Source organism: Lagenorhynchus albirostris, chromosome 17 (assembly GCF_949774975.1).
Source record: "Lagenorhynchus albirostris chromosome 17, mLagAlb1.1, whole genome shotgun sequence".
NCBI classification, from domain to species: domain Eukaryota; kingdom Metazoa; phylum Chordata; class Mammalia; order Artiodactyla; family Delphinidae; genus Lagenorhynchus; species Lagenorhynchus albirostris.
Window position 1 is genome coordinate 21,881,506 of NC_083111.1, and position 14,214 is coordinate 21,895,719.

Consider the following 14,214-nt stretch of genomic DNA (forward strand, 5'->3'; position numbering starts at 1 on the left):
ATTATCTAGAGGAATGAACAAATTCTTTTTAGACACTAAACTCCTTAGTAAGAACAAAGCATCAGGTCTGTCTTATTTGCCACAATATCCCCAGAATTTAGCACAGTGCCTGATACATAGTAGGTGCTCAGGGTTTAAATGAGTTAAAAAAAAAAAATCCCTTTAAAAAAACTATACTTTTTTTTTTTTTTTGCGGTATGCGGGCCTCTCACTGTTGTGGCCTCTCCCGTTGCAGAGCACAGGCTCTGGACGCGCAGGCCCAGCGGCCATGGCTCACCGGCCTAGCCGCTTCGCGGCATGTGGGATCTTCCTGGACCGGGGCACGAACCCGTGTGCCCTACATCGGCAGGCGGACTCTCAACCACTGCGCCACCAGGGAAGCCTGATACTTTTTAAGTTATCAAGCAGTGATGTGTCATTCAGTAGTCATTTAAGATAGTTCTAGTTTCCTAATTTAATTTTCCCTGCTCCCTACTATGAATGGATATTGGTTGGTGATAATATAATTTGGTTGATGTAAAACAATGAGTTCTTTGCAAACCTGTAGTTTTTCTGTTATTCACTAGATGGAAATCCTTTATACTTCTGGTTTAAAAAAAAATTAGTAAGTTTCAGATGGCATGGCCACTTAACCTTTTTACATGTGATTTTTAGAATTGCCATCCACATTTTCATAGGATCATGTTTTACATTTCTCTGGATAAATTTTAGAAATAGTCATTCTTTGTTAGAAAGTCAGATAGGGATAAAGATAAAAATACATTATTTGATTCATTATTCTATATTTGGAATTTTTAAAGGTAGGGGAAATCATAAAATAATAAAGAAGAAAACAGAGAAAGGTTCTATGATTCAAGGAAGGGGAAAATTAGATTATTTGTGAGCTCCACAAGAACAAACGTCAAATCTGTCTTTATTTACCAGACTAACAACTTTCAGTTCATCTCTGGCTTCACAAATTTTCTTTGAAACAAATCCTTCTAAAGTTTTTTTTTATTGATTCCATTGCCCTGCTGTGTATAAGTGTGGGATTTGTTAGGATATTTATCAAAACTGGCAGGGTGGCCTGCGTAGTCAGCATATTCATATCTAATAATGGACATTGTATGAACTATCTGAGGATTCTTTTTTGACGTTAGTCCTTACCCTGGCAGATAATTAAGAGCTTGGGGGTTGGATTTCTGATGAACCAGAATAATGTCTTAAAAAAATTTTTTTTTAATATAAAGAAACAAACAGTAGCATTCTCCTTATGGGTACACCTTTATATATTTTAATAGTAAGATGGACAAGTTAGGCCCTCCACTTCGAACTGGAAGACATGTGCAAAGGTTGCATGACAGTGATACAAAATCAGACAGTGCCATCAAAAGACATGAGTTATTACCCATTTACAAGTAAGTATTTGTAACTCAGTTTGATTAATCTTTTTCAGATATTTCCTTAAAGGCTTTATATAACGGAACACTGTAAATTTGTACATTCCTATACTTAATTTTTTTTTTTATTTTAATCATTTTTAAGCCAAGAAGTACTAAATACTCTTCTAGGATTTATCACACTTTGATTTTTGATGAACATTTCTATTGTCCTAAATCTGTTTTTAGAGCTTTCATTTTATTCCATTAAATTTTAATTTTTAGGGGGTCGAAATAGGAGTCACCTTCAATAATTGTTATTTTTATGAAGCTCTTTTTTTAGGAGTAACATTTTTTAAAGAAGAATACGGGGAATATTACATCATATATAACACTGTTAGATTATCTTTTAGTTAAGCAGACGATAAATTATTATAAAAAAGCTGGAGAAAAAAGAAATCTTAGAAAACATTCAATCCAGGATCCTCAGTCTTTTTGTTAGATGCTTACAAATTCCACATAAAACAGGGAAAAGGTTATGACACTGCCAAGCACACTCCCCTCTGTGTACTGGCCTAGCAGACTGAGTGAGGCAAGAGTGGTAGTGGCAGTCTTGGAGCTCTCCTGCACAGGCCTTCAAGGTTTACTAGTTTGGGCCCCCAAAGCAAGTCTAGCCCTCTCATCTTAAAATGATGAACTTAGGGTCTCATAAGTTAAACTACATATTAACATTGAAAAATATGTTGTTAAATAGAGTTTACTTAGTTAAATTTTAAACCAAGGCCCGCTACAACATTCTCTTAACACTAGATTATAATAAATTTAACTAGATATACAATAAAACAAAGATGGGAAAAGTCTTTGATGCATTAGCAGCCATCATGTGTTATTCTTAAGTAGTTAGTGATAAATCCTAGAAGGAAAAATTTGTGCCCTGAGCCTTTTTCTTTGTACTCCAGCTCTCTGTACTCTCTGAAGCAGATCTCAAAGAAACAGTGATTAGCAGTGAGGTAGATTAAGTGCAGTTCCAAAATTAAACCTTCTTTGTTATTGCTTGAACTACAGCAGGCAGACTATAGATACATAATATGGGTAGCACTTTTCAGACTCTGGCCAGGAAGAAAAATGTGTTGACCATGTAAGACTGGGGCAACGTGTTTTAAGTACTGCTCAAAATGGTTCTAGTTCTCCAGTCTCTTAAGAATGGTTCTCAACATTCCGATTCTACTTCATAGATGTTACTAAAAGTACACGATTGGCATTGAATAATGGAAGCTGTAGTTGATAACCTTATATTTTTCTTTAATTTTTAAAATTTTCTAATTATTTGAATAACTATTGATAATGAAGTTGTGTGTGTATATGCATGGGTTTGTTTGCATTATCTGTATATCTCATGTACATATTATATGAAGGTGGTAGGATTTCTAACAAGACTTTATTCTAGAGCCCCCCCAAAAAAGAAATGTGTCCTTCCTGATTCTCTTATAACTCTTATTACTTGGAGGAATTGCCATCCTTTGGCAATGAATTTTCAGAGATTGAGTTCCTAAAAAGGCATGTGATAGTTCTACAACATCCCTAGAGAGGCTGTATAAAAGTAGAGTAGAATACACCTCATGGATGGGCTTGCATATTGAATATAAGATTTGTAATAAGACCCACCTAAATTCAAGTTCAAACACTCTGGCCATGTAATAGCTTTGCACTTCACTTAATCTCTGAATATGAGTTTCTTCAACTTTAAAATGGGAATAATATCTTCTGAGATTTTTGTGAAGATTAAAGAAGCAAAGTATGTATAGTACCTGGTATCATATTTGGCATGCAATGGGCATTTGAAAAATAGTAGATGTTGTTATTTCCTGCATGTATTTTGGAGATAGCCCTTTAAAATTTTGGGAGACTCTCTCCAACTTTGCTGTATAAGTAGAGAAGGAAGAATTTCAGCCAGTTTGAGAACTTCCAATATAAAGGCATTTTTTAAAGTATCCTACTTGATCATATAACACAACATTGCTTATCTCTGAAATGAAAAGATTTGACTAAATTTCTAAAGAGTGGGAGGGAATTAACACTGTATTGAACATCTTACCCCTGGTTCTGCAACATACTGACTGTGTCTGTCACCTTGGGTAAATTACTCTTTGCCTCAGTTGCCTCCTTGGTAAAATGGAATTATTAATCCTTCCTACTTCATAGGATTATTTTGAAGATTGAGTGAGTTTTATATGAAGGCAATTAGAAAAGTAGCTATACCAAACGTAGTAAGCACTGTTATATAAATGTTAATTTGTAGTAGCAGTAGCCATAGTAGTATTACCACCATCAACTATGCTAAATGTTTATAAAAATTACAATTTATATATCTAACTTTCTGTAAGATAAGCGATGATGGCCATATCTTATAAATGAGGGAACTTGGACTCAGAGAGATTGCCACTACCCCAGAGTTGTTCAGAAACAGTTGGAATTTAAATCCAGATTCATCTGAATTCCAAAGCCTATACTTTTACCATTATTACCTCATATAGTTTACAAGCTTTCTTTGATTCTGACAGTTTCAGAAAGGGAATTCAGTTATGATCCAACCACAACTTCTTCTTTACTGGTAACAGGTAGCCCAGGCTGTATAGTTGGTGAAATTAAATCTTTATATTAACCCACTTATTTTAGTTGCTCTTTCCAACAACAGACTTTCGTAAATAGAATATTATCCTTTTAAAATGGTTAGCTGATTTTTTTAACCACACCTCATACGCTTTTAACATTATTATTTAACAGTTATTCATAGGCACTTAACGAAACACATCTCTATTTTGAGGGAACTGTAGATTTCAACTTTAAAAAATTTGAAACCTTTTAGAATGATTAACTTATAAATTTCATCTAAAGAATATATACATATGTCAGATGATTTTATGTGCCATCAAGATAATGTTAGTAAATGCAGAATGCTTTGGTTTATCCTTAGTATTAAGGATTTCAGTTTTGAAATAATCATTTGGATTTTAATCTTTTGAATTTACCTCTCTACAGCTTCTAATTATTATTATTTTTTATTGGAGTATAATTGCTTTACAATGTTGTGTTAGTTTCTGCGGTACAATGAAGTGAATCAGCTATATGTATACCTATATCCCCTCCCTCTTGGACCTCCCTCCTACCACCCCCTCCAACCTCCCCCATCTAGGTCATCACAGAGCACTGAGCTGAACTCCCTGTGCAGCAGGTTCCCACTAGCTCTCTGTTTTACACATGGTAGTATATTTATGTCAAACCTAATTTCCCAATTCGTCCCACCCTCCCCTGCCCCCTGTGTCCACATGTCCATTCTCTACGTCTGCGTCTCCATTCCTGCCCTACGTATAAGTTCATCTGTACTATTTTTCTGGATTCCACATATATGTGTTAATGTACAGTATTTCTCTTTCTGGCTTACTTCACTCTGTATGACAGACTCTAGGCCCATCTACATCCTTCACATGACCCAATTACATTCCTTTTTATGGCTGAGTAATATTCCATTGTATATATGTACCTAATTATTTTTCTAATAATGTAAATAAGCAATTTGAGAAATAAATGCTTACTATTCAGTAGGTTTTTCATTATGCCATCTCTTTCTCTTCTAGAGCTAACATCAAACCTCGAAATTCCACACCACCTAGTTTGGCTAGAAATCCTGCCTCAGGTATGCTTACAAGCAAAAGAAAAACATATACTGAGAGCTACATGGCCAGGTATGTTTAGCTCTGATATTCTAATAACTAAAATAAAAATGAGTATAATTTGGCTTTTATGTTATACACTAAAGAAATAGTTTGGGCATAAATAATGTTTTCTTATACCTTATAATCTTTATGGTAAATACTCAAGGATGTTTGTTCATTTACAGTGGATGCATTTGTTTTTTATGTCTTAATTTTAACTGCAACATGCTTATTTTTACCTCTAGAAATTGAATTGACCCTTTACACCACTGCTATTATAATTTTCAGCAGCGTTTTAATACATTTAAATTCCCCTGCTGAGATTGTGATTATCTATGTACTTCCCTTTCTGATCTGTCACAGTATTTGTACAGCTTCGACATTCACTCTGTTTTTAAGCATATAATGAAATCATTTCAGTTACATTTATTTTTTATATGTATCCCAGTTTATTCCAGAAAGTTTTAAGGAAAGGTACAGAAGGCCATGATGTATAGTGAGATACAGCATTTTCTTTTAAATGAAGGAAGAATAGGAAAAGGAAAGACGAGAAATGGAAAAAGGAATGGGGTTAGTCCACAAAATGTGTGTCATGAGACCCTGGAGATGGACTAGCCCTGGGACACAAAGTGGAGTTTGAACTTTGTTTTAGGAGCCAAAGTACAGGAGAGGATAGGAGTAGTTACATGATTCATGATGTCTAAAACAGAAAAATAAATCACTTTCTCTGTGAAAGTACAACTAGTTCTGAGGCTTCAAAAGTTCTCCTTTGATTTCTCATAAGGAGACACTGGATAACTTAATTGTTAACTTCTTAATTAACATCCCTACTGAATCCATACTAAATATGGCAGTGGATTTCATAGGGTGTTTTTTTTAAGATGCCCTCAGTGCAAGCCTATAATGTGACATCCTATGATTCACCAAAACCAGTTGTGATGTGGGTGTGTTATGTGTAACTGTATATATTGTCTGCTTTTGTTGTAAGTTTGTAACATGTACATAGTCATTATTCAGATTTAATCCGGGGATAGATTTTCAAGTATCTAAGATGCTAGCTCTCCATTCTGGTTGCCCATTAAAAAGAAGCATCTGTGGAGCTTTCTGAAAATGAACACGTCAGGGTCCCTCCCTGAGATTTTGATTTCTTTAATTTGGAGAGTGGGATCTGGGCATCTGCCATTTGGAAAGTTTTAAGAGTGATGCCTATGCATAAGATGAGGACCGTAGAGGAATTGCTGAATTGCTGTCTTTTCAGCTAGATTCTGTAATAAATATTGTTTGTCTCACCTGAGGTTTTAATACATGTTAAATATCAAAGAAGTTAACTTATGTTTCTTAGAGTCCTGGAGTGTGGTTGTACTATGTTGTTGTATATGTGTGGAACCATGTGTTTTGAATCAATGCTGAGTATAAGATTAACATTCTTATAAAATGGAAAACTTAATAAATACATATGATTGAATAAAAGGATCATTTTATCTTTCCAAAGAGGTGGACAAAAGAAGTGTCAACAGGCAGGAGTAAAAATCACATTAAAAAATGTTTGGCTTATTCTTTTTTTTTACTTTTTAGAGCTTTATATGTGATAGGAAGGCTTGAGCCTTACTCACTTGACTTATACTCTGCCCCCATCCCAGACAGAAATAATTATAACCATAACAGATAGAGAATTCTCAGAGATTTACTTTTCTGGCAGTGTGATAGACTACATTTCCAGGACAACCCCTCACACCCAAATGGATAAAAAAGAAAAAATATCTTTCTGAATGTATAGCTTAGCTCTCAGAAAAGTAACGGGAACTTCTACAGACGAAAATATGAAGGAAGCTAGAGGTCAAATTGTAAATTAACTGTCACACTGCAGCTACATTTGAGGTTTTCAGTGATCTTCACTATGTAGAGACTTGGGTTTTAAGGTCATTGTGGGAGAGAGGAGTTGACTTCTTGGACTTGTACAAAATGGAGTGTTAAAAACAACTTTTCCTTACCCTTCCCGCCGTTCCCGCCGTGTCTCTTGCTCTAAGCCAAGACTCCTGAAAGATTCAGTAAGGAGTCTTCTTAGACTCAGCCAGAGATACTTATATGACAGTATATTACATTTGTCACTGGAATTGTTTACAGAAATATAGGATAATAGCAGGGCAGTGTCAGGTGTTTCTCTTTCGTGGGAGCCCTTGCAGCGGTCCTGGAGCTCGTCTTCCTTGGCTGTCTAGCTGACAGCTTAGGTGTGAGAGAATAAGTTCTCATAGGTGGGTGTAGGGACAGTTTAATGAGAAATCCTTTGTCCCCAAAGGGAACCAGTATCTCATATAACAGTTTCATAGGCATAGCTTCCAGGTTATCCTAAGGGAGATATCCAGTTTCAGTGGACTGCTTACAAACACCGTTGCCTAGAAACACAGCTGGCATTTCACCTATGTTGGGTTTTCATTAAACAGAGCTAGGAAGTTATCCCAAGGTCAAATATGTCCACAGAAAAGGAGAAAGAGTGTGTTAACCCTTCTCTCACAGTATTCAAAGGGTTATCTCTCAGTGAAAGGATGGACTAGGAGAAAAAAATTTTTTTACCACCCAGGAATAAGAGACTCCGAGGAAACTTGTCTGTCTCAGCCATGGCTCAGAGGGATGTGAGAATTCCCACCAATAATTCATAACTATAGGCACACCTTCCCATGAGTTTAAGGTTTGAAAGCACAACATCTGCATATTCTAAGAAATTCTTAACTGAAAAAATAGCTTAGATACTCTTGGTTTAAGAGCTTCCTTGGAGCTTGTAAAAGCAAAAGCAAAAGGAATCATCTCTGGTGTGAAATGCTGTTAACCCAGGCCTCCTGATTCTCACAGGTAAATAAACATGAGCTTGCAATTCTGAATTACAGAACACACATGGAAATTTCACACTGTACAAGGAAACAAGGAATCAGTCATGAAAGCAAAAAAAACGAACACATGTGCCCATGACTTATGATACTGAAATCATCATAATTATGACTTGTAAAATAAGTCAGTTTGAAGTATATAAGGAAACAAGACAGGGAATTGAAGTCATTGACAGTGATAATATACTATCAAAAAAAGATTAGAGCATCTTTACAAAAGAACCAAACAACTCAATATAAGGGGAAAAAACCTCAAAAGATGGTGTTTAAATTGTAGATGAGACCCGGCTGAAGAAGAGAGGAGTGAACTAGAGGAAAGATTCAAAGACATTATCTAGAGTGTAGTCCTAAGAGAAGGAAAGCGTGAGAGAGATTAAAAATCATAGGTGGTAAAATAAGGTCTATGATGTGTTGAGTCAGACGTCGAAAGAAACTAGAGTGAGTGAGAGGCAACATTTCAATAATTTATACCTGCAAATAATCCAGGATTAATGAAAACCATGAGTTCTCATAATCAAACAACAACAGTCCCAAGCAGGACAAATGAAATGAAAACAACATGTAGATGCATTGTAATGAAACTTGGGAGAAGGTCTTAAAAGCAGCCACAGAGGAAAGACGTTACTTAGACAATGTGAGGATCACCCAGCTAGTACAGAGCTCGCTTGCAACACTTGGAGCCAATAGACAATGGAAATCGATCCACACATTCAGGGTGCCGAGGGAAAATAACTGTGGACCTTTGATTGTTCACCAGCTGAACCAGTGGTTCTCGAGCTTTAATGTGCATCAGAATCCCCTGGAGCACTAATTTCAACACAGCTCGTGTTGAATCCCCGCCTGAGGATTTCAGAGTCAGTGGGTCTGGAGTGGGGCACAGGTTTGCATTTATAGTAAATTCTCACGTGATGCTGTTGCTGCCAGATTAAGGACATCACTTTGTGAACCACTGAGCTATACTGTCAGTCCAAGAATGAAAATGAAATAAAGCTGTTTTCAGACAAAAAATATTGAGAAATTTTACCAGCTGTAGACCGTGACTAAAAGAACATTCAAAGGGGGTATCTTGGGAAAGAGTGAAGTGTCCAGAAGAGGAGGAATTTTGCAAGGCGGACCGGTGAAGAAATCAGTAATTAAGTAAATCTAAACTAATAGTACATGAAATAATAAAGATAAAACAGAAATTAATGAAATAAAAAGATTATAATGGAGAGCATTAAGGAAAAAAACTGGTGGTCAAATAGGAGCTTCCTCCCGGATGGTGCTCAGCAACTGCAAGAGATCCTGATTAGACCAGTAGATCCGAATCTTGGCTTCTGTATCTTTGTTGGCAGGAGGTAGAGAGGGAGCTTCAGGATTCTGTGTGGTACTTCACCTTTAATTAATTCAAATTCTCATCAGCCTGCTGTCATCAGGTTGAATTTTGTCAGGCCCTTTGTTCTAATTTACTTTGTTGTCACAACATGCTCCGAACTCTTTCATTCTTCATCCCCTCTACTGCAATCCTAACGGCTCTGACCAGTCTCTGCCACCCTGTACCATGTCCTCTTTGCTTTATTGTTTTCTAGCTGACATGCTATATATGTTATTTATGTTGTTTCTTCTCCATAAAACTAAGCTCCCTAGGCACAGGGATTCTTATCTGTTTTGTTACTGCTCTTAACTCTAGGATCAAGAGGAGTACTTTACGTAAACTAGGCTCCCAGTAAATATTTTTAAATGAATAAGTGAATGAATAACACATGATGAAGACTCACAAAACGAGAAGGTTGGTTGATTTAAAATGATAAACTTCTCAAGATGGATCAACAAAAAAGGAGAAACGGTACAAATAATATGCAGAATGAAAAGAGGAATGCAACCACAGATGCAGCAGAGATTTAAAATTATAAGAACAACTTTTTGCCAGTAACTTGAAACAGATAAAATGCACAATTTCCTAGAAAAATATAACTTCTGAAAACTTATTTCAAATGAACTAGAAACTATAATCATTAAAGAAATTGGATCAGTAATTAAACTATGCTTGCTTCCTCACTGCACGAGTGCACGTACACACACATACGGTGTACACACACACACACACACACACACACAGACACACACACACAAAATGGGCTCATGATAGTTTTATATAGTAAGTTCTACCAAACTTTTCCAGGGGAGTGAGGTGAAAAACAACATTCTTCAACTTATTTTCAAAGGTTAGTGAAACCGTGATATTCAGACTAATGAGAGAATGCAAAATTATGATCAGGCTTACTTATAAACTTGAAAATACATATAAAAATCTCCAAGAAATTTATCAAACCCAGGCCACAGACGTGAAATTCATGACACTGTAGATTCATCACAGAAAATGATTGATTTAACATTAGAAAGTCTATTAATATAATTTTTCACATCAACAGATGGAAGGGTTAAAAAATATTCGTCAAATAATAATATATGATTTACCACCTATTTTTGATTTTTTTTAAAAAAGCTCTTAGAAAATTGGGAATAGAAGGGAATGTCGTTAAATTGACAAGAACGCTAGATTTACTAGAACCCTACATCACTCTTCATATTTAGTGGTGGCATGTAAGAAGCATTTTCTGTAAAAGCAGAAATAACACAAGAATGTCGGCTATAATTTCTATTTTCATCTAGCTAGTGTAGTAAAAAAAAATTAAAATTACAAGACATGGAAATAAGGACACAAAACTGATATATTTACATATATATTATTATATATAGAATACCTAAAAAAGACAAATTAATAAATAATAATGAAGTCTTTTAATAAATTTGCTGGTTTTCTTATCATTATATTGAAAGTTATTGCAGTCTGTTTATCAGCAACAAACAGAAAATGCAGTCTTCAGAAACATTCTCTCTCTCTCTCTCTCTCTCTCTCTCTCTCTCTCTCTCTCTCTCACTTAAGGTATTTAGGAATCAATTTAAAAACCAAGCAAGAAGTTTAACTTTGATGGAGAAAATTACAAAACTTCAAAGATGAAATATACCTTCTTTATAAAATAGAAAATTCAATATTATAAAGCTATCTATTCTCTCCTAAATCAGTGTATAAATTCTGTGCCATTTTCAAAGTTTATGAATCCTGACAAGTTCTTTACATATGAAAGAACAAAAGCCTAACATTAGCCAGGACAAGTTAAAGAATAATGCATGAATGATTTATGAAGCTATAGTAATTAGTGTGATACTGATTCAAGGGTAGACAAATAGAACAATGGATCATGATGGAGTGGTTAGAAAAAGACCCCATGGATTTTGTTTAATCTGAACTAGAAGAATATTAACAATGAGATTAAGCAAGCTTTTAGTTACACTTAATATTATGTTCTGTTTCCCAAGGCTTACAGATTGAAAACTACTGACATGAACTTTGTGTTTCTACTTTCTTTCTGTACCTCCCCAGGCCGGATGGAGACTATGTCTCCTCACTTAATGGTGGAAACATTAAAGGCATTGAAGGAAACTCAGTGGGACACTTACCAAAATTCTGCCATGAGTGTGGGACTAAATACCCTGTAGAATGGGCAAAGTTCTGCTGCGAATGTGGCATTCGAAGAATGGTTCTGTGAACAGAATCCAAACAGAAAAAGAGCTAAGTCCAGAATTTTATGACTGTTGCTGCTTTGACATCTAGAGCACTTCCTCTAGTGATCTTGTGCTAAAATCATTCATAATACTTTTTTCAACAGTTTTTGGAGCATAATCTTTTGGCTGTGTAATGTGTGTGTGTATATATGTGTGTGTACATATACTGTATATAATAAATACCTGACAACCTAAACTGTGCCATACAAGGAGATGTTCACTTATCAGTCAGAAAATAATTTCAAGTGGAATCATTAACTTAGGTATTACTTTTCTGTTGTTGTTAAAGCACGTTAAGCATACCTCCACCAACTCTCAAACACTAGTGCTTAGCCCTTTGAGCTTGAGGATGATCATTACTTTGAGCAGAAAATCAGAATAAACATTTTTATTATTGGTACCTATTTTCAGATAGTATCATTTAGGATGGGATGCTTGGAATTTTGGAACTGAAGAGAATATTTTTAGTTACACTTAGTTATGTGAGGTCATTTTTCTGTAGAGCTCTTTAATTATTAATTTTATAAATATTTTTTAGAAGGAGAGGGGAAAAAACCCCCTATGGTCTCTGTTGCCCTTTACTCAGTGTATTATTGATTATATAATTTAGAGATCTTTGCTCAATTCTTTAAAATGCAATTATGCAATTTTTTTTTTTGGAGATACAAGGCTGAAAATACAGATGTATCTCATTCTAGTTATAGCTGAATGATTTTTTAACTGTGTATTAGTTGAACATATATTCTTTCTAATTTCACTTTTTTCCTTTCTTTTCCATAAACTCATGTCTGAACAGTAATTTTAATTTGCTACTTCATTTTTGCAAAGTTTGCATATTAATTATTTAATAGAAGACGCAAAAAACTCCTTGCAAAATCTTGCATTTATATCTATGTACTTGATTTAGAAGAAATCATATTAATGGATTTTAAAACAAACCATCTCACCTAATAGACAGTAACTTCCATAATTAATCATTAGTGCAGGGCATGCAGGTTTAAAAGGATTTGAATTTTAGTCACTTGAAGTATAGTTATATGTAGTTATGGGTAGGTTAAGAGAACATCTCATTTTTCCTGCTCATACTTCCTTTCTAGTGTTAAACACTGGATCACCATTCACATCAGAATAAAAAGCCACTGAAAATGCATTGCTTTAATGGATAGCTGATTTATTATGTAATTAAACATTCACAAAAATGTAATTATACTTCCTCTTTAACTTTGACTAAAATACCGCTTTTAGTCATTGTCACTTTCAGTGTAACATAGTATTTAGTAGTAGACACCTTTGATTGCTTGTGCAGCCATATTCAGTAATTCAGTAGTAGTTTCTGTCGAATCAAACCTAACAGAGCCTTGATCTTATTATAAAGGTACAAGCAGATCTATATAGGTAGTTTCTAACTTCTTATTTATGATTCTGATCAATTGTAAGGATCATTGTAGAAATTTGTGGCTTATAATTTTCTCTGAAATTTATTTATACATATACTTTATAATTTTATTCATTAGTTTTTTTGTTTTGGGTTTTTGTTTTTTTTTTTCCATTTGGGCAGGGGATAACTTAGTAGGAATGGGAATTATTTACCTTATAGTTTCTTTCCTTTCTATTAATTTTTTTTCTGGTTGCCTTTATTCAGTCATATTGGTCAAAAGGAAGGGTCAAAAGTCAAAAAAAATATTACAGCTTATTGCATCAACTAGAATAAGCTGTAATAAATTTAGGAGAATAATGTACATATTAGGATTCCATTTCAATAGTTTGTTCTTCTGTTCTAATTATTATAAATCATATGAAGAAGAACTTCAAACTCTTGTCTTGATCTAGAATTGAGCACTGTCTTCTTTCAAATATTTTTAAAGATCACATTTTTTGTCTGCCCAAGGAAGGGATAGGTGAATGAGCTTAAAGTGGCACATGTTTGTTTCTCACTGAATTTTACTGTGGCAAGTAAATGTTATAATGTACTACATGGAAATGGGTTGGTAAGAAATCATCTAATTCCAGAACCCAGAGATTATTATAAACAGTAAGTAGGTGAAATATATTTATGAATTATGAACCATGATGCAATGTATTTAAATGCATTTTTATATTACTTGCATATATTATTCTCATGTTGATTTGTTGTGCAATAGTTCAGTTTTTAAGAAATTTTCCTTGATCTATGCATCACTTATTTTATTTTTATTTATTTTCACAAGTATTTTCCATTGTGGTAGGATAAAAATATGACTGTAAGCATAAATTAAAAATGTAAAAATTGCTTATGTAATATTCTGAAAGTTATTAGCTTGGAAAAGTAAGATTATTATGGCTGTTGTTGTCTCTTGTTCACTGTTTTTTAATTACAAATAATGTCTTCATTTTTGAACCTGTTCAATAAAGACATGAAGCAAAAAAATGCTAGTTGGTTTTCACTGATGTCTTATCTTTTATCCAGAAACAGGTAGAAAGATAGGAATGTACTGAAATATAAAGAAAATATTCGAAGTCAGAATATAGACTTTTTAATGAGAAGAGTTCTCTTTGGCAGTTTTTTTGTGCTGTCAGCTTTTAAAAAAATTATTACTATTTTATTGAATTGAAATGTTTTATAACTTCAAAGCATTATAAATGTTTCTTCACAAGATTTTTAAGGCATAGAAACAT

The 14,214-nt window shown here is 34.3% G+C and overlaps 1 protein-coding gene across 7 annotated transcripts in view; it reads left to right on the forward strand.

The window, feature by feature from the left end:
- ZC2HC1A (zinc finger C2HC-type containing 1A) overlaps positions 1 to 14,214 on the forward strand; it is a 234,526-nt gene that overhangs the window by 46,035 nt on the left and 174,277 nt on the right. For 4 of the 7 annotated variants that reach the window (XM_060128011.1, XM_060128010.1, XM_060128005.1 and 1 more), the window contains exons 8-9: positions 1,281 to 1,397; positions 4,994 to 5,101. In XM_060128011.1, coding sequence (XP_059983994.1) covers positions 1,281 to 1,397; positions 4,994 to 5,101 — 225 coding nt within the window. Of the gene's footprint in view, positions 1 to 1,280; positions 1,398 to 4,993; positions 5,102 to 9,622; positions 10,080 to 11,377; positions 13,897 to 14,214 lie in introns of those variants that run through there. The other 3 variants (XM_060128004.1, XM_060128009.1, XM_060128006.1) reach the window with 3 other exon arrangements.